Source organism: Dipodomys spectabilis, unplaced genomic scaffold (genome assembly GCF_019054845.1).
Source record: "Dipodomys spectabilis isolate Male_0828 unplaced genomic scaffold, ASM1905484v1 ptg000125l, whole genome shotgun sequence".
NCBI lineage: Eukaryota > Metazoa > Chordata > Mammalia > Rodentia > Heteromyidae > Dipodomys > Dipodomys spectabilis.
In genome coordinates this window covers 15,001,837-15,027,231 of record NW_024870802.1, presented here as the reverse complement: position 1 = coordinate 15,027,231, position 25,395 = coordinate 15,001,837, and the positions used below count along the sequence as shown (strand labels likewise).

The 25,395-nt window shown below is 48.1% G+C and overlaps 1 protein-coding gene across 1 annotated transcript in view; it reads right to left on the bottom strand.

The window, feature by feature from the left end:
* The window catches only part of Crtac1 (cartilage acidic protein 1), a 140,405-nt gene that overhangs the window by 31,929 nt on the left and 83,081 nt on the right, over positions 1 to 25,395 (bottom strand). The window contains exons 3-5 of the mRNA XM_042689375.1: positions 16,136 to 16,332; positions 6,576 to 6,712; positions 1,241 to 1,397 (exon numbers count right to left, since the gene is read on the bottom strand). Coding sequence (XP_042545309.1) covers positions 1,241 to 1,397; positions 6,576 to 6,712; positions 16,136 to 16,332 — 491 coding nt within the window. The remainder of the gene's footprint in view (positions 1 to 1,240; positions 1,398 to 6,575; positions 6,713 to 16,135; positions 16,333 to 25,395) is intronic.

Genomic DNA, 25,395 nt, shown 5'->3' with positions numbered 1-25,395 from the left:
TATTCCTTTCCCAGGGAAACGTGGTTTATTACTGACACTCAGCCTTTCGGCGCTGTGTTCACACACGGAGCTTTCAGGCACTTTGATGGGGTTTGGGCCGCACAAACTGTTTTATTGTCTAGCTATTTGTCCCCACAAACTTTGTCAGACAGGTTAACATTAATCTCATTTCACAGAGGTGGAGAGTTGGCTAGGAAAGGGCAGCATAAACCCAGAGGGCGGGGAGGAGAGGCAGGGACAGCCTTTCCTGAGTAGGGATTTGTGCTTTTTGCCACCAGCCAGACGTCTGGAGACAAGAGGGTGGTCCACATGACCTCTCATGTGTCCTTCCAGTTCTAGGATTCGGGTTCAAGTTGGCTGTCCCTTTGGAAGTGTGTAGTACAAGTTGGGACGGCTTTATGGGGAAGGTCAACTAATGAGAGGGCGGCTGTGAGGCTGAAGCTGTTGGAGAAGTTGTGTACAGCCTTGGCTTCCTGATTGTTGGCACTCAAAACAGGAACTGGATGGCTCTGCCATCAGCGGTTATTGGCAGATCATCAGAGTTTAGTCAGCAGCCGTGCTGGAATTAGAAAAACAGCCTTCCCTAGAAAGATCTCCTTGTCAGAGACTCTGACAATAGGTTCCCCATCCAGAAAGATGGGGTGGGGGGTGGGGGGAGAAGAGTGTGCCTTAAAAAAAGTGCTGGAGAGGTTTTGGAACAAGAACACAATTCTTTGAGCTCAGTTATCCGAGACGAGACCCAGCTGAAGCTTAGGGATTTAGCACTCAATTCCTGGCCGCTTATGTGTAAGTAAATAATTTCATCTGCTGTTTGGCAATAAAGAATGCTTTAAATCTCAGCCTTTGTGATTTGTCAAGTTCTGCCCCCCCCCCCCCAATCCAGAATGTGCTGCTCACCCATCACTAAGGTTAACGCAGGGAACAGGGCAAGGGGTGCCAGAGAGGGGGTGCCAGGCTGGTGGTCTCACTTCACTTTCTGGCAAGTATTGAATGCCACTGTTCCCCCCACTAGGCTCGCCAAAGCTCACATCTGCCAGGGGTGTCCCCAAGCTTGGTGAGGCGGTGTGGGAGGCATCTGGGGTGAGGGGTGGGTGGAACATGCCTCTGTCTTCCCCTCCTCAGAATTAGAAGCCTGCTCTGTCCTCATGGTCACTAATGCATTGGACTCAGCGGTGTGGGGCTTTGTCCTCCAGCCCCAGCCCCTCTCCTCCCACCACAGCCTTCCTGGCCCTCCGCATACCTGTGTATTTGCTGACCCCAGCCTCAGCAGCCACATCTCTGAGTGCCAAAATACCCCGGGAGACGTCACTGGCCTCAGGGTCCATTTCAATGAGGGCATCAGGCCCCACATTGCCATAGGCATAGTTCGCAATGTAGATCGAGTAGCGTCCAGAGCCCTGAGGAGGAAGGGAAGGGGAGATAGTGAGGAGGCCCATCACGACTTCCCAGAACCCCTGGGCCCCCCCCCCCCAGCACCTCATTGTAGCTTGGTGTCTTCTTCAAGTCTGCTTTTGATGGTTTCATAGGTTGGTGGAGCTACAACAGGGAAGAGACTTTGTACAAAGGCTGCAGTGTGAATGATACCCCCACCACCCCACCCCAAGTCAACAAAGCAGCCCTTCTCTTTCCTTCTATCCTGTTCCAGAAGAATGCATCCCTCCCTCTCCCCCACAACCCTTTTATAGACAATTTTCTAATGTGCCTCCCTCCAGCTGAGCTCTCTCCAGCTGCCAGCAAGGGTAGCTGCTCAATAAATATTTGCTGATTGATTGATCTACCAATTCCCATTATTCTCTCTCTCTCTCTCTCTCTCTCCCTCCCTCCCTCCCTCCCTCCCTCCCTCTCCCCATTCAAGCCCACTCCAGCCAAAATGACAAGCAAATTCTAGGACCACGTCTCCCTTTCCTCCTTCCCACCCTGCGCTTCTTCATTTCTTATTTTTTGGCAGAAGGAACAACACAGACTGCAGGGGTCTTCCTTTCTCTTCTATCCCCTTCTTCTCCCCATACTAGCAGCAAGAAATATTTCATTGCTTCTGCCTTTATAATACTGTCTCAATTTTTTTCCCCTTTGCATCTAGGAGAAGCCCCGGGCGCCGGCTCCTCTTTGCTATAGCCATCCTCTTCTGTAGTCCAAACACTGCGGATAAAAGATTCTTTTCTGCCTGTTATTATAATGGTGTTATTCCTTCAATGGATGCCTCCTTCTCCCCAAGAGATCCACACGATTTCTAAATCACTTTCCCAGCTTTCCTCTCATCTTTTTACCATTCTCCTCCAGTGACTGTTCCTTGAGAACCAACTATGGACAAGGTGCTTGGTGACAAATGTACTGAAGACATGGCTCCTGTTCTTAGGTGGCTTAGAGTCTAGTTTGAAAGAGGACGACAGGATTGAGGCAACAGGATTGCTAGTCACCTTTTTTCTTAGTTTTTTTTTCTTGCTTCTTTCTCTGATACAAAGCCATTATGAGCAAAATCTCATTCCATCTAATTTGTCACTGACATCAGATCTTCTTGGGGTGATTCTTTTTTTGGGGGTAACTGAGGACAAGCTTGGGGTCTCAGGTGGATGCAGAGGCATTACTAGTTACACTAGAGTATTGCGGAGATTGCACAGGATTCCCTGTGTGCACCGAAGAGGCACTACTGGCCTGGAGCTTCTAGCCTGGTGTTCCTAGCCTGGAAGTGAGGACTTCACTATCAGAAGTTCAGAAAACACTTTCCAAGAGTGAAGTGGAGGGGAAGACAGAGGATGGAGGCAGGAGAGAGAAGGAGGTATCCAAGGAAAGCCATTGTTCAATGTGGACTAGAATATAAAATGCAATGTAGGGGGTGTCAAGGAACAAAGTCAGAGAAGGTAGCAAGGCTACTTCCTTCTGTGTCACTCATTTGAGTCTATCATGCTACCTGGGAACTGATGCTTCCTCAAGTCTTGTTCCTAAAAGGAGTCCCTCGACCAGCTGCATGGATGACATCCGGGCGCATCTTAGAAATGGAGAATCTCGCACTCCACTCCAGACGGGCCTGATGAGAGTCTTCATTGCAAGACCTCCCTGGACTCCCAAGTAGAGCCGAAGTTGGGTACACATTGCTTTACAGCATGTTGGCTTCTTAATCAGCAGATGACTTTGAGAGGCTCTCACCCATCCTGGAGCTCAGTACGTGTGATTGGGTGAAGAGTGAATGAAGGGGGCCGAACAGAAAAGTGCACAACCGCGAACCATTCCTGACCCCACCAGCTGTTAGCGAGCTCATGAACAAATGCGCAATTAAACTCAAATGGACAGAAATGTACTCTGCTAGAGATTAGGGAGATTTATAAAATTCAGTGATACCTATTTCCTTCAGTTTATTGAGGGTGAAAAAGCAGGTGCATGTAAACGTGTTGTAGTTGTAGAAGGTTGTAGAAATTCACATGTGAACTTGACCACAGTAATTCTAAGAGGGTGAGACGATTTCGGGGCACAGAAGATGTTTCTGGAGTTCTGGTTCCAGAGCAATGATTCTTACACATTAGCCTATCTCAGAATCACCTGTTGAAAACAAAAGCTAGGCCCCAGCCCTCAAGTTTCAGATTCCAGAGGTCTGGACTGGGCCACAAGAAGGAGAGATTTTAACAAAGCCCCAGCAAGTTGAGGCTAAAAGTCCCACTTTGCAAAACACTGGTTGAGAACAATCAGGCTGGTCCTAGTCTAATGTCTAATGTGTTTGGAGAGCACCCCCCCCCCCCCCAGCCAAATCCCAGCACCCTGCCTCCCCGCCTCCCTCTCTTTGTGTAGGGCTACGTGTCTGCACGTGCTAAGTGGGGCTCAGACTCCCTGCTTCCTGGCAGGGTTGTTGAGAAGATGAAATGAGACAACGTATGCGAAAGGTCTTTGAAAAGATAAAAATGCTATATAAACATGAGGCATAATCATTATCGACCAGGGAACGCTTCTTGTAAGAGATCAGCTTTGAGCCGGATCCAGAAAAGAGGCTGAGTGATGAGGGAGCTGTAGATAGAGGACAGGCCAGCATCCAGGTTTGGGGCAGAGCTTGAAGGAGGGGGTAGAAGGGGAGTGGGAGAGAGCAGCTTATGGAAGGGGAGGGGAAGGGGAGGGGGTGTTTACCCAAGGCTGTGCTCTCAAACTTAGTGTCATCTGCAGGGCTAACTGACCTAATTGACTCGTAGAATGGTAGGCCCCACCCCCAGAGGTTCTGGCTCAGCAGGTCTTGAGGACTGAGATAGGCCTGGAGAATAAATCCTCTCTCTCTCTCTCTCTTCTTCTTCTTCTTCTTCTCCTCCTCCTCCTCCTCCTCCTCCTCCTCTTCCTTCTTCTCTTCCTTCCTCCCTTGTTCCCTCCCTCCCTCCTCCCTCCCTCCCTCTTCCCTCCCTCCCTCTTCCCTTCCTCCCTCTTCCCTCCCTTCCCTTATTCCTTCCCTCCTGCCCTCCTTTCTTCCTCCCTCCCTCCTTCTCTCCCTCCCTTCCTTCCTTCCTTCCTTCCTTCCTTCCGCCAATACTGGGTGCTGTCCTTTAGTGTTTTTGCTCAAGGCTAGCCCTCTACCACGTGAACCACTGCTCCACTATCATCTTTTTTACTAGTTAATTAGAGATAAGAGCCTCCACTGACTTCTGCTCAGGTGGGCTTCAAAACTCCATCCTTAGATTCCAGCCTCCTGAGTAGCCAAGGATTTGGAAATGTGAGCCACTAAGACCTGGAGAGAATTTTCATCTCAAGCAGAAGTGATGCTGTTATACTTTGACCAGGTACATAGGTCAGGTGCAAAGACTAGGGCGAGTACTGTACCAGATCCTGTGATTAGAACTTGTGTCTGATCCCATGTCACCTAGTGGTAAAGTAGTAGAGAAGAGAAAAGGGGTATGCTTCACTTTCAGGCAAGCAGGGCTCAATTCCCAGCTTTGCCAGCCATAGGCTGTGGGGTTCAGGTCAATTGCTTCATTGCTCCAAGCCTTAATTTCCGTATCTGTAAAAGGGGTAATAACACTCACAGGCTGGTAAGGATTGGGTAAGAAGAGGCCGTAACACTAGCCCTGGATGTGGCATGTGCTTAGTTGATAGCCTGAGCTTCTCGTAGAGTTGATATTCCTATCTTTCGGCTTCTATACTGTTGGCCTCTCCTCCCTCCTTCTCCCTGGTTCCCAGGCCCCAGGGACCACCATGGTTGAGGCTAGACTCCCAGATCACCTCTTCCCTTGGTAACCACTAACTCTTTCTAGTTTCCTGAGGCTCCAGAGGCTGCAGTCAGGCTGAACGAGGGGTGGGCACCATGTTGCAGTGCCAGGGAAGCTTTTTATTTTATTTTATTTTTTGCACTTCACATGATGCTTTTGTCCTGTGGTTAAAGTCTTGGGTGTGCAGACAACCTTGTTAGGACAAAGGATGCATCTCTTCATGATTAACCTTCAGGCCCCTCCTCCTACTTGTTAGAGACATTTCCCAGGTTAGCTAGCTTAATCCTAGCCAGGGAGGCAGGTAGCCAGGAGGAGCCAGGTCAGAAGCCCCCAAGCCGTGACCCAGGCATGGCACCCCATGGCCCTCTGCACTCTCCAGGGTCTGTTCAGAACCACTTCACCATCCCCTCCCACCAGGCTGGAGTCCAGGTGGCTGGGATTCAGGTCAGGGCTAAATGTGGCTTCACAGCCCAGCTTGGCTTCTCTTCCCAGCACCAGCTTGTTAAGAAATAAATATTTATACCTGGCACCTGCCTTCTCCCAAGGCCTGGAGGCCCCTGCTGTGAAGATTCGCGCTGAATCCCCAATCCACTGCGTGCCACCTCAATTTGAGTGAGCCCATCCCTTCGGCCTGCCCCAGAATGGGGGCTAGAAATGCTCTGGAGAAACAGGGTGGCAGCTGGGCCCCTGATTTCAGTGGTGGCTGTTTAGAAAGCCAAGGAGGTGGGTGGCAGGGGAGCAGGTGACAGGAGGGATAAATCACCTTCACAGCATGCCTCTGGCTCTGCTTTGGCCTGCTGGGACCCAAGCCCCGGTGGGCAGCTGCCCCTCACACAGGACAGAGGTTGCAGCTACTCCGGCCCCTCTCACATGTCCCCATACTTTGGGTTGGCTCCTCTGGGTAGAGTGCACTGGCATACCCCTTGTTACACATTCATTTGTTCCATAGGTCCCCACAGTGCGATGCAATGCCTAGCACGCAGGAGGCACTTCATGTTAGTTGAATGAATGAATGAGCACAGGATTTTGCTAGATGCTCCATATCCTAGACATGCCAATAATCTATTTTGGATCTGTCCACTTAAGTCACTGCTCCAAGCTGTGTCTCCGGTCCTCCAGTGTCCAGTGGACATCCCTGGCTTTTCCCCTGAGAGTTGTCGGGAGGGATGCAGAGGATAAAGGGTGTGAAAGGGACATCACAATGCAGCCTGTAAGTCCTCATTGTTAATATTCAACACTCATTATGCAAGACGCTGTGGGAGTGGCTAGCAAGATGGTACAGCCATGGCTGCACCCTTCAGGGGTCCCTGCCACCATTCTGTCAGAGGGCGTCTACCCTCTGGCTCCGCTGTCATTGTGTGTCCTTGATTCTTCCCAGGCCCCTGAGCATCCTGCACTCACCATCCTGTCCACACAGGCCACTGAGCGTCCTGCGAAGAGGCTGGCCACCCCACGGGCCACGTTGACCTCATCACTCAGGATGTCTTCCCACCGATTATTGCGGAACTTGAATAACTTGTCTGTGTATGTGGCTACCCCTGGAGAGAGAAGGAAAAGAGGGCTAGTTAGTCATGGACAGGGTTCAGGTTCTGACTTCTGGACATGTCTCCTAGGACCCGATAGGTGTCTGAGCCCAAAGTAAATGAGGGAAGGGTAGGATTCATCCATAGGGAAGGTCCTATGCAGGTGAGAATCTTTGGTTTGGGGACACTCAGCTGTGAACTTGACTCTCTGGCTGGCCAAGGGAGACAGCATGGGATGGTGGTTATGAACTTAGGATTTGGAGTTAGTGAGCTCTGGCTTCAATCTCAGTTATACCTAGATTCTACTTTATTGCGTGGCACCTTGGAGTCTCAGTTTTCTTGTTTAGCGGGATGGTAATCATGTCTACACTCAAGGTTCCTGAGAGCTAGATGAGAGGAGGCACATTAAAGGTTGGGCACAGTGCCCCTCCCCCAGAATGGTGGCTATTATTAGAAATGATTTTCCCCCCATTTTATACACAAGCTACTCCTCAAGGTCCTTTATAGAGACCCCAGCTCTCCATTGCAGGGGTTTGGTGAGAGTTGGTGATTCTGAGAGAGTTTGGAATGTGAATGACATCCAGTGTGTGTGTGAGCTAAGAGTGTGTGAGCAAGGAGGACTAGGGTGAGAGGACTAGAGAATGAGCGTGGGATTGAGAACAGGTGTGTGAGAAATGTGTGTGTCAATGGAGCCTGGTGAGGGGTGAGCGGTGAAGAGTGTAGGTATGAGTGTGAGTATGCAGGGGAGAGCACTCCAGGGGGCTCAGGCCAGCCCAGCACAAAAACATTTGCTCTCTGAGAGGCTTCATTTGGGTCCTGAGGCCAAGGGACCCAAGGGACCTGAAGCATCATCAGGGGAGGCTGGGACTGGCTGAAACCCAGAGTAGAGTCCTCCTGCCCTCACCTGACACAAGGGCTCTGGCCCCATGGTGGGAAATCCCTTCAGGAGAATGGGAACAGATCTTGGGTCCCTGCAGGGTGGCTGCAGGTGGAGCTTCTGAGGGGACAGAAATTTCAGTTCTATATAGTAAGGATGGTTAGGGAGACTGAGGCAATGACAAATTCCTCTTCTTATTTTAAATTCTGGTCTTGGTTTCTCATCTGAGAGTTATGAACCAGCTCTGTGCCTGAACCAGTGTCACAGAGGCAATTGTGATAGAATCCCAGGCCTGGCAGGGTGGGGGAGAGCACAGTGCCAGCTTTATACCATTACAGGCCTACAGCTCCCCTCTCCCCTGCAATTCCCGAGGGCCCAATGTGTTTAGAAATCTCGATTTTTTTCCTTCATAGTTTAGAAAGGTAACACAGTGCACACACTGTTGATTACATAACAACCCCAGCAGGGACTGGGGGCGGCACCCCATAATTAAACACATTAATATTTCTGCAGCGAAACATGAATATTCACATTAAGTGGGATAAATAAAGCTCATAAATAGCTCACATCAGCTCAGGACAGGTTTTTGTTATCCACCGAGTTTCCTGCAAACTTTAAAACCAGCACTTGCGGCTTCTAGAGCGTTCTGGGTTTTAAGCCTGTGAGGAAGGAACTTGGACTTAGGCTGTCATCATGGAAGTGAGAGGCTTGTCAGCCCTTCTAGATGACTGAGGGTCCTGAGGATGGCCCCTTAGGCTTCGTCTCTGTTTTGCTCACCTCTGTGAAACCAGGGACCCCTCAGTCTGATCTGCTTCCTTTCTGAAATATGACCAGGTTCACGCCATCAAAGCTTGGGCCAGGGTGAGAAGGCAGCTATGGGCATCTAGACCCTGTGAGACTCTGCTGGTCACCTCTGAGTTCAGTGGGAGAACTTTCTGGAGCTACCAAACTCCTGCCTCAGTTATGCAAAAAGAGAAAATAGCCCCTTTCTAGTTCTTCTCACCTATTCATGGCAACATTTCCCAAAGTGTGCATTTGTGGAACCCTGGTCTTGCTGATCCTCCAGGTCATCTGAGTTTAGGAAAGGCCCAACTCTTGAAATCTGAACTGGTTCAGATTTTCAACAGACAACTGTTTAAACTTTGAAAACTCCACAATAAGTTATCTGCTTCATCGGATTGGATCTGGCCTGTCCCAAACAAACTTTGCGATGGAATCCCTTTTTGAAGACCATCTCCCAGCACACAGTTGAACCAGCACTCCTTTGGCAAGTCGCTGTCCAGGGTGCTGATGCCCAAGTAGGCTCTGGGCTTTGCAGTCCCAGAAGTTTGGGTGCCATGTGCTGTTGGCCTCCCGTCCCTCCCTTGCCAGCCCCCTGGCTTCTGAACTCACCAGGGGTGTCCAGAAGAATAAACTAATTAAGGTAAAATGTGCAACAGTGATGCAGAGCCTTGTACATCATAAATGGGAACGGCAAAATCAATGGCAGCCCTTCTGCAGGCAGAGGCCCAGAGGCCTGGGCGACAGGAGGGATGGGAGCCCTTTGATTTAGGAAGAGCAAACGCGCTGGCAGCTGCAACCTGGGTAATTAGGTGTGTCAGGAAGACAGATAAACAGCGAGCTGTGTGGGTCGATGGCACAGGCAATAAACACCCAGCACTGGCCCCTGGCCCATGTCAGTGTGTAGCCTAGCCTGCTGTATGTTGCCCCTGGTGAGACCCCAGGGCAGGGACAGTGATCTGGAAGAGGATGTCAGGGACAGGGGAAAGAGGCTGTATTGAATTCTGGAGAGACACTGAGATGGTAGAGGTCAGGGAGAAACAGGAGGATGTTTAAGGGACAGGGCGGGGCCTATGGAGAGTACAGGTGTCACAGAGGTATGTCTGGGAAATGTAGGGCATGGAGATTTCTGCCAAACATTAGCACTGGGGAAGCAGCCAGCAACATCTCTTCCTGGGCTGACCTTGGATAAGACACGAACTTACCTTTTCTCTAAAAATAAATGGGATAATGAGGGCCAGTGTGGTGGTTCATACTTGTAATCTAAGTTACTTGGGAAGTAGAGATAGAAGGATAGAAGGGTAAAAAGCAAGATTCTGCTTTAAAAAATACACTGTGTGATACAGTGGCACATGCCTGCAACCCCAGCTCTTTGGGAGTCTGAAGTACAAGGACCATAGTCCAAGGCTGGCCCTGGGAAAAATCTTGAGGCCCTACCTAAAACACAAATGGAAGCAAAAAGGGCTGGGGGCATGGTTCAAATGGCAGAGAGCTTGTCTAACAAGCACCAAGTCCTGAGTACTCAGCACCACCCCCAAACAAAAAACACTAAAATGGGGAATGATAAGAAGGCCACCTCTTCATCAAGCTGTTATGAGGATTACATTAGATAATATATGTGAAGTGCTTAGAGCAATGCTTGACACCAGATAAATTTAAGAAACAATAATAGTATCACTATCTTCCTCCTCCGTTTCCTCCTCCTTCTCCAGAAAGTTGCATGTCATGACCAGGCAGGTCTTCAAGGAGCCATATCCCAGGAGTCAGTTGTGGCATTAAGTTTAAAATGCTTTACAAGACTTAGTCAATGGGAAACTAGTAGTGCAGTGATGGCCCTAGAGGGAGAAAGAACTCGTTCAGGCAAAGGACATTTTTGAAAAGAATGAAGCCAGCCTCCCATGGCAGTGTGGAAAGGGAGGGGCTGACAGTGCTTCCTCCACAGTCTCATCAGGAAGGCCCATTCCACAGAAAGAAGTTGGGGTTCTGAGGGGCAACTCATTTGCCTGAGGTTGTACATCAGCTATTAAGTGGCAGTGTCCCTCTCCCCTGCCGGACCCCAGGCCCCTTATCTCTGATTCTCTGCTGGTTCTGGTGCTTGAACTCAAGGCCTCACACTCTTGCTTAGAATTTTCCATTCAAGGCTGGGCCTGGCCCCTGTCCCTGAGCTTTTTTTTGCTCAAGGCTAGCACTCTACCACTTTGAGTCACAGCTCCACTTGTGGTTAATTGGAGATAAGAGGCTTAGGGATGTTCCTTCCCCAGCTGGTTTCTAGCCTTGATCCTCAGATCTCAGCCTCCTGAGTAGCTAGGAATACAGGCATGAACCACCAGCACCTGGCTCACTTCTGGCTTTTTGGTTAATTGGCTATAAGAGTGTCTTGCATTTTTTAACCTAAACTGGCTTTGAGCTGGGATCCTCAGATCTCAGCCTCCTGTAGCTAGGATTACAGACATAAGCTACCAGTGTTCAGTCTTTTCAATAGTGTACCAATGCTGCAAATCTCCTCAGCTTGTGTCACAGAGCTGTGGCTACTGGTAGGAAAGGTCCCCAGATCCCCAAGGAACCAATGCATGGCCTCTGGGGTCTAATACTCTTTATCATGCTTCTCTATCCTTATTGCTCATCAGCCATGTATGGTGAGGCACAGGGAAGGGGGTGGGTCACAGGATGGGGAGCCCCAACAGTCTCATCTTCTCTAAGATGTCTATTGCTGAAAATCAGGACTTTTGTGTTCAAGTGATCCCCCCCCCCCCGCCCCAACCTGGCATGGGGTTTGGGGAAAAAAATAACCAGTGGATCCACACATCCATCTCAGTCAGTGCACATGACTTTACTGAGCACAGGGAACTCTTGGAGATTAGAATATGGGTTCTGGACCAGTAGGTGTAGCATTTCTCTGAGCTTCTAGCTGAATCCAAAGCTGCCAGCCCATGCAGCACACTTTGAGAAGCGAGACACAGAGCTTTAGGTGCAGCTGGGCCTGGGCCTGGGCCTGGGTGAAGGATGCTCCTCTGGAGGGCAGAGGGCCCGTCTGTTGTGTAAGCAGAAGAGGCTGGAAGTATGAGCCACCACGATCCCCTTTTTCTCTCTAGTATGGTGACTGAGCCTGTCTTCTTTCCAAGAGATTAACAAAGCCCCTGCAGATGGCTTCTGTAGGTATGACACACAGCCCAGAAGCCATAAAAGAAAAGAGTCATAAATCCCAAAGTCCATAAAGATAAAGGTTTCCCACATTACAAAAACCTACCCTGAGCACAGATAAAAGAAAAATGACAAACAAGGGAAAACTATCTGCGACTTGGGTTTCAGACAAAGGGCTAATTTCCCTAATTTATAAAGAGGTGTTCCAAATCAATAAGAAAAAGACCAGTAGTCAATAGAAAAAAAATGGGCAAAGGCTAGAAGCAGACAAGGGATTCAAATATATAAAAATATTCTCAGCCTCACTCATTTAAGACAAATGAAAATTAAAACTACACTTGGAAATCAATTTTTTCCTATCAGATTGGCAAATAGTAAAAAAATAAAATTGATATAACATTGTATTGATGAGGATTGGGAAGTGCTGGCCCATCATGAGCGGGGAAGGAGCTGATGGGATTATAATGAGAGTACAACCTGGTACTTCAGAACTACCTGTGACAGGAGCTGGGGGCTCATGCCTATAATCCCAGCTACTATAATCCTAAAATCCTAGCTACTCAAGAGGCTGAGATCTAAGGATCTCAGCGACCGTGGGCAGGAAAGTCCAGAAGTAGAGCTGTCGCTCAAGTGATCGAGTAACAGGCTTGAGTGTAAAAGCTAAGGGATGGCACCTAGGCCCTATGTTCAAGTTCCAGTACTAAAAAAATGTATATTCCTTTGATGCAACTGTTCCATTTCTTTGAGCCTGTCTTGCAAATATCCCTGCAATCGTGGGAAATGACTTATTGTAGAAGCTTATTCATTTATCAGCATTCTTTGAAACGGTAAAAGGATTACAAGCAACCTAAATGTTCACCCGTAGAGAACTGATTCCATGAAGCTAATCTATACACTGGAACACTATGCAGCCTTAAAAGGACGAGGAAGCATTCTGTGTATTGCTAGGAAATGCCATCCAAAATTCGTTGAAGATGCAAAGAGCATATGATGAGTAAGCATGCCCCTGTTTGTTAGACAGGAGGGTAGTGGTGAGAGTTTCATGGTTCGTGCTGACCCATCCACAACTGGTACGCTCATTCAGGGTGTTGGAGTGGAGATTGCTGGAGGATGGCTCTGTCCAGAAGCACAAGAGGTCCAGAGTTTCCAGGGTGTGGTGAGGAGAAGAGTCACCTGCCTCTCAACGCCCCTCTTATTCTGTACACTGCTATCTGGATGGCTCAGCATGGCATTAGCTGAAATAACTGGGCTGGTACTTTGGTCAGGTAAGCTTTAAGGGGATTTTTGTGGCCTTGACTTTGTTGGGATTGTTGTTAGTCTCCTTCCTTTTCCATTCCCTTATCTACTTTCCAATCCCTCACCTTTGACTGTGTCCACTTGCTATTCTCATCTGGGAAGTGCCTTCTTTATACTGTGACCAGTTTGTCCTTTTGTTCCTGAATTTCTTTCCCATGAGTCTAGAGGAAGGCCCTATCCAAGACAGGTTAGACACTGGATTTTTCATAGTCCCAGAATTATAACAACTGTTGTTTAAAGAGTTTGTATTGGGCTGGGAAGGTGCTCAGTGATAGAGTTCTTGCCTTGCATACATGAGACCCTAGGTTCGATTCCTTAGTACCACATAAGCAGAAAAAGCTGGAAGTGGTGCTGTGGCTCAAAGGTAGAGTGCTAGCCTTGAGCTGAAGAGCTGAGGGACAGCGCCCAAGTCCAGAGCTCAGACCCCACAACCAGCAAAAAAAAAAAAAAAAAGAGTTTGTATTAAGTTCTAGGTGTTCTAATACATTCTTTTCACTCATAATCTAAGTTGTTCATTCATAAATGTATATTTGATGCTTGCCAAGTGACAGGCATTTCTTTGGGTACTGGAGTGCAATAGCAATCAAGTTGCTATTTCTATCCCCCAAGTTTAAGAGTGTAGTAGGAGAGACAGGCCAGTATGAAATATACTTGAACAGGGGTCAGTCCCACAAAGAAAAATAAAACCAGATAAGGGCAAAGGGAATTATGAGGATATGGTTTTAGATAAGGTACTTGAGGACACCTTACCTGAGAAGATCAGTGGGAACAGCATTTCAGGCAGGGGAAACAGCAAATCTGACAGCCTCAGGTGGAAATGTGGAGGGAAGAAGATCAGAGAGGCCATGGGGTTACCTCAGGAGGGCTAGAGCATGTCATCCTACAGATGACATCCTACAGTGGTCTGTGGAGCCACTGGGGCGTGGGAGTTGAGTTTTTGCAGTTGGTATGATTTCTTTATCCTTGTCTTATGGATGAGATGGTTGAGACCAAGAGTCGTCAAGGATCATGTCCAAGGTCACCCAGTAAGTAAGTGCTAGAGCCATTTGCATGACTGACTCCCCCACAGGACATGGCAGGGTCTTGGGCTCTTCCAGGGATTCTAGAACATTCCAAATCTGGCTGGGGGAAGGAAGAGGACTATTCTTCTATAGGTCCTTCTATACTCTCCAGGCCATGGGGAAACCTGGCTGGCCAGCTCCTGGAGAAGCTCTCAGGATCTCCCACCAAGGGTAGAGTAGCAATGGCCACATGCCGTGCCAGCTGGACCCACCGAAGGGCTGACACAGCACAAATGTCCTGGCTCCACACCCTGCGCCCTCTCCGTGAATCAATCAAGCCGCTCAACTGAAAAATTAACTCTACCCCACACTCATCCCTCAAATCTGCAGAAAGTCACCAGGAGGTGCACAACTGGGGCTGAGGCTGGCTGGACCCTTTGGTCCCTGGCCCGGCCTTGAGGGCAGCCCAGGCTCTTCAGGTGAGCACAGTGCTTCCATCTCAGGAGCCTGGTCTTCTGGGGCTTCCATGAGCCCTGCCTACTCTGATGTTCCTCTAAGATGAACTGCCTCTCAGGTCAGAAGCTTCTGTTCTTTCTGGGACTCATTTAACCAATATTAATTGAGCTCCTAGGATAGTCAAGGTCTGGTTAGGGTCACTGATGGATCCCCAAGTGACTAGTTGTGGAGCTTTCCTCTCCAGCTCACAGTCCAAGGCCAGAAGGGCTCACAGCCCAGGCTGAAACTGTTGGTGGCTTCGCTGTGGAGCTCTCTAGCACGGGAGGTGTTCAGCTTCTGGGGTCTCACACGGGTGCTCTGTGTGCTTGGTGAGCCAGTCAGGGGCTGTCCTTTCCTCTGGCATCCTGCCAGCCAAGCTCACAGTAGACAGTTGTTCCTGATCCTGCCTCCTAGTCTTCCAGAGCCTTCCTGGGGACTCAGTCCTTCTGCTGGCATCCCCGGATGCTGCTCCCTTCCTGACCTTGCCCCGCATTAAAGAGTTGATCAGCCCATCAATTAATCGTGTCCTAATCCAATCTTGGCTTGGTTGGAGAGAGGGCAGTAAATCCAGCTGGGTAATCATGCCCTGATATTTGTGTAGGGATAATTACCATCTCTCAGGCCTCACTTGGTGGCAAGATGAGATGAAAACCCATAAAACACCACTCAGGGCTGTGGCTCATTGTTTCTTGGCTGCACAAGGCTGGCTCCCAGCCAACCAACACCGCCCACCCCTGCCCCTGGCACAGGCCCCAACCTCTTCCTCTTCTGTCCATGCGACTGGCCAAGCTGGGAAAGCCAATGTATGTGTGTAAGTGGGGGCAGAGAGGGTGTCCCTATAGCCAGGAAGCCAGCAATTCAGGAGGTAAGAGGGTCCACCACAGTGCTTTTACTGACAGGACTGAAGTCTGAGCCCCAGGACCTCATCCAGAGTAAACTTAAGAGACTGCTGCCATCTGGAGGAGGCTCATCTCTAGGGACCATCATGCCCTAGGGCTTGTGACAGATGTTAGGGCCCTACAGGAATGGCCTTTGTTTTAGCAGACTCTGGCCAGGCCTGAGAAGATATGAGAATCAGAGGTTGAGGGTGACCTTGATCTGCAGCCCTAAGTACACAGCACCCCCTCCCCCCACATACACACACACTGCAACTTGTGTTCAGTGTCGTCCCTGGACCAGCAGCATTGCAGTGGCCTGGTTGTGTGGCAGAATGCCAGGGATCAGGTCCCCCTAGCCCTGGGAGTCAGAGCCTGCCTCTGACAGCGGGTGAGTAGAATCACCGCAGTGTGAGAAGCGCTGGTAGCCTCCATGAACTGGGGGTCTGCCTTTCTCCAAGCTGTGTTCCTGACACCTCCTTGTCACTCAGCATCTGTGTGGCATGCAGCAGATGATCAACAAGAATCTTTGACAGAGATGAACCTGTGTGATGGGGGGTGGGGGAGCAAATCTTTGAAGGATTCACAGCAAATGAGAAAGGCCCCAGGGAGCAGCATGGAGGGTGGATCCAGGGGTATCCACTGGCTCTAGAAGTCAGCCAGGGAAGCAGGGTGACTATGTGAACTCCCACAGGATTTGGGAGGAGTAGGAGGCTGGGGTGAAGAGGACACTCAGCCTCATGGAGAAAATGGGCCTCTATGTATACTTTTCCACCCTGGTTTAGGGCCTGGGGATAGAACTATTTATTGTAGGAAAAGAGCGAGGCACTGGGGGGTCTTTGTGGGACACAGAGCTCCTAGAGGCAATGGGGTCTGTGTTTGGCAGCCAGTGACAGTGGCCTGGGCAGAAGGTGTTAGGTGTTGGGGGGAGGAAGGAAGAAAGCAGGAGGAGGCCTGATGTCTCGGCCCTCACCTGAGAAGGCGTTGTTGGTGTTGAGGAAGTAGATCTCCTCACGGCCGTCCCCGTCAATGTCACAGGCTGTGACCCCGATGGCGTTCCCTTGCCGGTCCCGCAGGGCATAGTAAGGTGAGCTGCGTTCATCAACAGCGATGTTCACCAGCCGCTTCTGGGCCCGGTCGTACTTCAGAACTAGGTTGGGGCCATTATACCTGGAGAATGATCAGGAAGGAGATGTTGAGGGAGGAGCAGCTGGGCCCAGTCAGGCCACTGGAGCAGAGCTAGAGCTCAGAGTCCACTCAGACACACAGGGGAGCATCTCAGCCCCAACTATTACCAGACACTTTACCGGGAAGGAGAGGGTGTCCCTGGATGCTGGGTGAGTGTCCCAGATCAGATATAGGTGTGGGCAAGGTCAGTCACCTGGACTCAGGTGGGATGTAATATAAGAAGCAAGATGATGGAGGGGAGTGGACAGCTAGCAACAACCCTTACCAAGAGCCTGACTGAAGACACCAGAACTTCCCTAATATTAGTTCTGTCCCATTCCCATTGATGGCCTTATTGGCTTATATGTAACAACCATCAAAGGAGATGGCATGCAAAGCTGTATTATTCACCCATCTTATGGTTGAGGCTCATCAAGGAGACTGCTGTTTCGGGAGGTTGTATGCCCTTTAGGAGTGGTGTTGGTGGTAGTGGTGGTGGCGAGAAGAGCTCTCTTTGTGAGTTATCTTTAGGAGAAATCACTTCTTTCTGTTCTGAATCAGATCCAACCCGGCCTCTTCCTTTGTCACCAAGATGCAGAGCCAGTGAAGTGGTAGGGAGGGAAGGGATGGGGGGAAGCTGTCTGCATGACTTCTGGCACCCATAGCGTGAAAGGACAGCCGGAAGAACTCATGGGCAGTAAGGGCCTGAGTCAGCACCTGGTCAGGCACACCTTAGACACCTTGACAAAGTGTGTCTAGGTGCTGTGTCTGAGCGCTTCATGTCAAGGGCGCGGTGTTGACTTTAGAGGTACATCCAAGCAGGAGAGAAAAACACGGGTTTCGGCACTGTCAGCAGCTGGCTCCAGGCCTCAGGATGGGAAGTCCTGAAAGCCTTGCTCTTCCATCACCCCTGTGTCTGCCTCTTAAGACCACTGAATTCAGAGTGCTTAGCCTTGTTAAAGGTACTTTGATGCATTGTTTTACTTGGCCCCATACAATCTCAGAAAGTAAGCACATAGGGCATTTTCTAGAAAAAGAAACTAAAGGTCAGAGAGGCAAAGTGAGGGCCAAAGTTACATAGCTCATAAGTGGCAGCGTGAGGTGTCTAATTATGTCTCTAGGGTCCAAATCCTTGTGTTCTTTCCACACTGCCTATGATACTAACATTCTCAATCCTACGCATGCTTTTCTCAGTTTTCTTTTCTCCCATAGTAGTGGCCTGAAAAAAGACGATAATCCTACATTTTGACAGGACTTTACATTTTACAAAGCACTTTCTCTTCTTTGATCTCCTTTGCTGCTTTCTTTTTTTGGTACTGGGATTTGAACTCAGGGCTTTGCACCTGCTAGGTAGGCACTCTACCATGGAGCCTCATATCTTCAGCCCTTTACACTGCTTATTTTGAGATAGGGTCTAGCTTTATTTTCCCCAGGCTCATTCCTGGATCTTGATCCACCTATTTTATACTTTCTATCATAGCTGATATGCCAGGCATATGTCATTGTGCTAGCTTCTTCAATGGAGATGGAGTCCTAAGGACTTTTCTGCCAGTGATGGCCTAGAACCATGATCCTACTTATCTTAGCCTCCCAGTTGCTAGTATTACAGGTGGGAGTCAATGGTACATAGCTTTCCTTTGTTTCTTAAAGATGCTAGTGCTGCCACAAATTAAGATGGTGCCCTTGGACTGGTAAGTTCCCCTCTTTAGACTCTGGATTTCTCTACAAGAGGACAGAGCTGGGACTAGAGGAAACTACTACACGAGAAGACAAGTGTGGGTGTGGGACCATTCCTCTGGTCCTCAGTCAGTTTCAAACTTGGCATTTCTATGTTGGTACATTTTCTTGTGTGTATCCCATTCCAAAATACAAGACATCAAGCCCAGTGCTGAAGCCTGCCTACCTGCCCTTGAGTCTCTGGGGAAATCTTCACCAAGCCCCAGAGCCAGCCACTCAGCAGGAGGGGAAGGCCCGTGGTCACTCCACATTTTAGAGGTCAATCCTTTTATCTTGAATCTGGGTAGCTGGGGTACACTCAGCTTTCTCTACCCCTGGTAGTAACTCTGAGGGAGAAGATTGCTCAGGCCCATCTCTTCTTAGAAGAATGTGGAGTGTTAGTTCCAAAGCACCTCCTACTGGGGTCACTGGACTGCAGTTGCTAGGCTGGGTCAAACTCTTCAATCTTGGAGACTGAACACAAACCCAGGGACCTCCCCAAACAAGCATGGTGGCCTGGGATAAAGTCTGACACTCCTTCCCCTCTACTTCCTCCTCCCCTGGGGACAACAGACTTGAAACCAATGCAATGGCCTCAGGTAGGGTTCTGGACCATCAAGAGGCAAAGCCAGAGGTTAGTGCCTGAAATAACCAGTCCTTCCCTCTACCCAGAGGCCCTCAGTCTTCCCCGGGGGTAAAGCCCCTCCCTTGCTCCTGCCAGGGAGCTGGTGCTCCAGTTTACCTCCTCACCAGCGCCTGAAGACGTGCTGCTCTTTCTACTATGCCTGAGTCTTGGCTCAGTTGCAGACACTCCTCCACGGAAATCATTCTTCCTACCCTTCAAGCCTGCTCTGCCTGCCTGCTGGATGCGACCTTCTCTCCTCTGGATATCTACAGTGCTTGCACTTCATTTGCTCCTGGAAGGACGGAGATGGAGGTGTCTGTGTTCCAGCTTCTCTCCCCTCATTAAACACACGCTCTGGAGCGCGATGGTATCCCTGTATGTGCTGTGCCTAGAGCCACACACAGCAGGAGTCCCTTCTCTACAAAGGTTGGATTCCAGAATGAGGGAGGGAGGAAGGGAGGAAGTGAATTAAAATAACCATGGCAGCCTAGGAGTGGTCCCCCAGCACTGTGCTGAGCCCACAGTCCCATGGCAATCCTAGCATTTGGGTCTTCTCAGCACACTCATTTTATAGGTGTGGAGCCTGGACTGGAGGCGTGAGGTGACTTACCCACAGTCACTCTGTGGGACCAGTCTCTACATTGAGGAGCCTGGGGAATTGCAAAGGAGCCTTTTGAGGTTCGCATGTTCCTTTTCCTTATCACCTGATAGAGATTGCCAGGTAGGAATCCAGAAGGCCTCAGGTTGCAGGTAAATGGAGCCAGGAAGTAGGGCAAAGCCTGGTGTTTTTGAAAGGCAGCTATGGTTTCCAATAGGAAAGGATGAGCCAGTTAGGGTCAGGTCAATAGCAGCCGGGGTGGGGAGTGGGGGGGCGGTCCTGGTCCTGCCAAGTCCTGGCTTTGCCCTTGAACTTGTTACTTCCTTCCCCCAAGCTTAAGCTTCCTCATCTGAAACTCAGAGCTGCTGTATACCTCACAGGATGGCTGTGAGGATTAAGTGTGAGGGTGTGTGTGACAACACTTGGTAAACTGTGAAGAGTTACACACTTATACATTCTTATCACTCTTAAAAAACACACACACACAACAAACCCGAGGCACGACCTTTCACTCTCTAGAGATCATTTTGTTCGTTTCACACACATTCTAGTACCTCCTCCCCAAACACCCCATCCTTGGTTGCTCATCTTCTTAGACCTCACTCTTTATTCTACTTGATAACCAAACTTCTCAAAAGAGTTGTCTTTACTCTCCCACCGCCCATTTCTCACCCCCATCTAACTTCTGCTTCCAGTTTCCCCGAGGCTACTCTTGCTTCTATCATCTATAACCCTCTCCCCATGGCCACACTTAGGGCCTTTCTGTCCTCTTCACCTTTGACCTCTCAGCTGTACATCATCCCTACTCTCTCTGCCTCTGCCTCTCCACTTCCTCCTAGGAGACTCTTCTCTCTGAGCTTTAGGATGCCGCCCTTGTCTGGCTGAAGGGCCTTCCTTCTCTCCCCATCCTCTGGATGTTGGGGTCTCCAGGTCTAGCCTTGAGCCCTCTTCTTTTCTCTCTCTTCCTTTTCACCAGCCCATAATATCCATTCCCATGACTGACAGCTCCCAAATTTATATCTCTAGCCTGAATTCCCAGCCCAGACACAGACTCATATATTCGACCGCCTACCTGACATCTCCCTTGCACGTTCCAAAGCCGTCTCTGATGGAAAATGTCCAAAATGGAACTATTGATTGCTCTACCCCTCCTTTCCCCAAAATGGGTACCTGGGAACTAAAGCCAGAAGCCTGGCATTAGCCAGCCCCCTCCCTTCCCATTGGTTTTCATCTACTTCATCAGCCCATCATGTCATTTCTACCTCTGGAAATATTTCAGCTCAGCTTTCTTCTCTCCTCTCCAATGGCCACCCTCTCTGGGGAGCCTCCTTTCTGTTTCCTCACTTGATCTAATCTCCTCATCTTTTCTTCTTTAACACATAGGTCAGATCATGCCAGCCCCTATTGTCTAAAATCCCTGGATATGTTTCATTGTGTTGCCATTCCTGGTCTGGGGGCCTGGGCCCTCCACTGTCCCCCAGCCCTCATGTCTCAGCATGCATGTTTTCAGCCCAGGCCACTTGCAGGACAGAGCTCTCTGACAAGCACACTCCCCTCCCCTTCCCTTCTGCTGAGTTCCACAACTGGTTCCTTCTCATCCCTTGTATCCCATCTTAAAAGGAAACGCTTCAGAGATCACCTCCCTCCATGATCTTCCAGTCCCTGTGTCTGGATTTCTATTGTTTTCTTCACTGATTTCCCTGCTTCTCCCAGTAATACACAAGCCTGTTTGATTTCCTTCCACCTTCAGTGCAAGCAGAGAGCTCAAAAAACACTTGCAGAGCTGTTTGAGAAGGAGGTGGAGAAGGTACAAGATCATCTCTGGGCGGCTGACCAAAAGGGGCACCATGCCATTAGTCTCCTGTTGGGTGTCTATTCCTTTAATTTTGCTAATTCCCAAACATACACAAACAATGCAATGCCAAAGAGCATATGGAGAGCCATATCCTGGGTAAGGTGAAGGAGAATAACTGCGTATTATAAATCGATGTAGAGGATTAACATTTTTTTTCCTGCTGAGAACTGTTGAATGATGTGAAAAATCACATAAGGGTAGGGCAGATAAAAGGATGTAATCATTGAGTACCTACTATGTACCAGGTACTAGACTAAATAATTTTTATATGATATCTCATTTACATAAATAGGAACTTCTTTTGTTATATATCTTTCTAAACTCTGAAAGCTATATAACAAAATATCAGTTTTGAAAACCCAAGAACAGGGAAAATTTTTCATGCAAAGGAAAAGAATGAACAAAATTCTTATGTATGTAATATATATTTAGGAGAAAGGCAGGGCAGAAAGAGACAGATGTGTATTTGTATAAACAAGGCAGCATAGAGACATACAGAAGACACAAATAATGTGAAGGGTAAACAAAGGAGGAGGCTGCAATGCTTGGTAAGAAATGTACGCATTTTCCTGCCCATGTAATTGTAACCCCTCTGTACAGTATGTTCACAAATAAAATTAAATTAAATTAAAAAAAAAAAGAAGACACAAATACCCAAAGGTGGAAATGAGAGGCAGTGAGCCACTTTATAAAAGTAAACACAGGTAAACACAAATGAAGAGAGGACTCCATGCAGAGACACACACATGAAGAATGGCATCTGTAGACATGCAGAGACAAATGGAAAGAGTTCAAGTCATGGCATGCCAACAGGACTTGCAGATATTATCACAGAGAAACAATCTCATCTGGTGACTCCTTGGGGGCATTTCTTCTAAAGAGTAAGAAAAAAATGTGTTGCGTTTTTACAACTATGGGCACAAAAGGGTTTTGTTTTCCTCCTCCTTTTCCCTCTCCTCTTCCTTCTCTTTTTTCCCACAATCCTCTTCATATCCTCTCTCCCCTCTTCCTTCTCTCCAGAGTCCCCTTCCTTCTTTGCCCTATTTTTACTCCTCCTTCCTACCTCCACCTTTTTTTGAGACAGAATTTTCTATATAGCCCAGACTGATCTTGAACTTTTGTTTCTCATACCTCAGCCTCTCAGTGGCTGGATTACATGTATGTGCTATTATGACTTTTGGCTACTTCAATACCATCATAAATTTATAGATTTAAAAATGAATTTTGGGGGGCTGGGAAGGTGGCTCAGTGGTAGAGCGCTTGCCTTGCATGCCTGAGGCCCTGGGTTCAATTCCCAGCACCACATAAGCAAAAAGAAAAAAGCTGGAAGTGGCACTGTGGCTCAAGTGGTAGAGCGCTAGCCTTGAGCTGAAGAGCTGAGGGACAGCGCCCAGGCCCAGAGTTCAGGCCTCATGACCGGACCCAAAAAAAAAAAATGAATTTTGGATAAAAATGGAATTTATAATTATTAGTTAATACAAACTGAAAGACAAAGTTATTCCTGTATAAAGTGTGGCCTGAGAGCAAAATCTTGCCAAGTGCCTGTTTTTGTAAATAAAGTTTTATTGGAATCTGGACATGCTCATTTAATTACACACCATCTATAGTTGCTTTTGCTAAATGACAGAGTTGAATAGTAACAATAGTGACCATATGGCCCTCCCCAAACAGAAAATATTTACTCTTTGGCTTTTTATTATCAAAGATTGCCAACACTTGGTCTAAACTATAAAGGGATATCAGCTTATGAGTATATTCCAAGTTTTAAATGATCCTTATTACAATAGAACAAATAATTGATTAGAAAACAGGTTAGTAAAGATGAATTTCATGGAAGTACTCAGGAGATCTTTGGCTCCAGAAAAGTAAAGTTTGACTATAAGGATGATGTTGAGTGTTAGGATAGAGCTTGTGAGGCTGGATAACCTTTGGGAAGAAAAAAGTTGCTTAAGATAACTCTTTGGAGATCAGGTGGCCATCAACTAAGTAAGAGCATGAGTCCTGCAAGTGAGGTAAGTGGGAAAAAGGGATAATGTGGCAAAATGGCCATCATCTCCTTTCTTCTTTGTTTACATGTGTTTCTCCACTCATTGACAAGGAGAGTCTATTTCTCCCCTTCATTCTGAGCTAGCTTTACTTGCTTTGATTGGCAGAATATGGTGAAGTGATACTGGGCAAGTTCTAGGCCTATCCTTTCAGAGGTCTTGAAGTTTCCTTCTGTCTCTGGGGAAAGCCAGCCAGTATGTAAAAACTGTGGCTACCTTAAGACTATCCTGTGCTAAGAAAGCTAAGCTGGTGCCATGGAAAGCACCCAAGCAACAGTTATGTGAGCATATCTTGGACTTTGAGCCCAGCCCATCTGACACCTTGAAGGAGCAGAATTTGATGCTATCTAGAGAATTACCCAGTTGGGTCCTGACTGAATTCCTGACCCAAAGACCTGGAGGAGTATAACTTATTTTAGACCATACAGGTTTTGGAAAGGAAAGCAGATAATAATGATCTGTCATCTCAGATCTGTGAGAAAGAGGAATTTATTCCTGGAGGGGAGGAAAAAGGATTATCCACAAGTCAATGGGATTCTGTAGGTTGGCCATTTGTTCTCCTAGTGAGCATGTCTGTGTGGTGGAGTCTTGGAGCCAGCTGGGTTGGTAGTGGGATCTCAGAATATCTGAAGATTTGTTCAGAGCCTGTGCTGAAGGGTAATAAGAAATACAAGGCCTCCAGATACCAAAGTCTTTCAACTCCTCCTCTTTCTTCATATTAAACCGTTTCCCATTCTGAATACACCTTAAGCATGGATTATTTCTTAGGAAATGTGTGTAATGCTTCTTTTTCCTTTTCACATAATTCTTTGAAAGCCACCGAAGTTAAAAAGGATCAGAAAACATACGGGAAGTCATTCAAATAGATTGCCAGATTGGATCCTAGAATAGGATCTGTCTTAGAGGCCAGGCATTTATTCAAAGGGAGTAAAGCCTTGATTCTGATTGTGATGAGAACTCTGGAGAGGAGATCCCTCTCTCTCACCGTGTGTGTGTGTGTGTGTGTGTGTGTGTGTGTGTGTGTGTGTGTGTGTGTGTGTGTGTGTGTGTGTGTGTGTGTGTGTTAAATTGGATAAAGTTGAAAAGGGCAGCCCAGGAAAAAAACAGCAAGCAGATTCAATCTTGATTTAGGAGCAGGCCAGAGTGAAGAAGCCCCACAAATAGACTGATCTATTGAAGAGAGTAACTTTAAGATGAAGGAGCAAAACCTTTTGTCCTGAGGGGTAGATGGTTTTTCAAGAAAGGGATGTTTGGTACTAAAAGGTCAGGATAATCTGCAGTGATGAGTGTCTGTGCTCTGTAAAAACTCCACACAGACTGATTGATTTATGCCTGGTTCTAAAAAAGATCTGTGCTCAGCATGTGCTCTATGCCCTTGGAATTTCTTATATTTTGATGTGCAGAGAAGCACCCAGAAGGCAGTGACCATCACAGGCATCTGTGTCCCCCATCATACCTGGGGCAATGCTGGGAAAGAACAAATAGTCTGTCATGGTTGCTCATGTTGATGTTGTGGATAAGGATGATCAGGACTCCATTTCTCAAACTGTTTCTCAGAAAAGAGGGAAGCATTCCATAAATGCTTATAGGAGGGACTAAGGGGCCAGATGGAGGCTGTGTTAACCGGGATTCTTTGATTCTATCTGGACTAGTTGACAAATTTTTTTGGTTCAGATTTCCAAACTGTAGGAAGAGTGAGGCCTCTGGGGTAAACTGGAATGAAGGTCTTAACTAGACAGTTGCTAGGGCTTTATCTTCTTTCCCTCTTCCTTTTCTACCTGTTGGCCTTGTTCTCTCTTATTCCCACGCAATTCTTTTGCATGACGTTTGCATGGTAGCAGCACTTCAATTCTAGCACCACCTTGAGTTGGAAGATGCTTCCTCTTTCAATGTGACAAGCTCCATGGATGAGCTCTGATTGGCCCACTTTGGGTTACATATCTATACCAGAGCCAACAGCTGGGAGTCTATTGTTGGCAACCTTCAAGTAGGAGCTGTGTATCATCTTTAGGAAGAAAAGTGTCTGGAACGATGAGGGATGTGTCTCTAGATGACAGTGACTCATTGGGTCTGTATGTTTTTCAGACACATTCCCCAGGGACTGCTGATGGGAAGCAGAGCTTCTTTTGCTCTATCAAGTCCCTATGCCAGACACATCTCAAGGTCTCTCTATTCCCCCCACCCCCAGGAGCTACAGAAAGGCAAACAATGAATGTGGAAAACTATC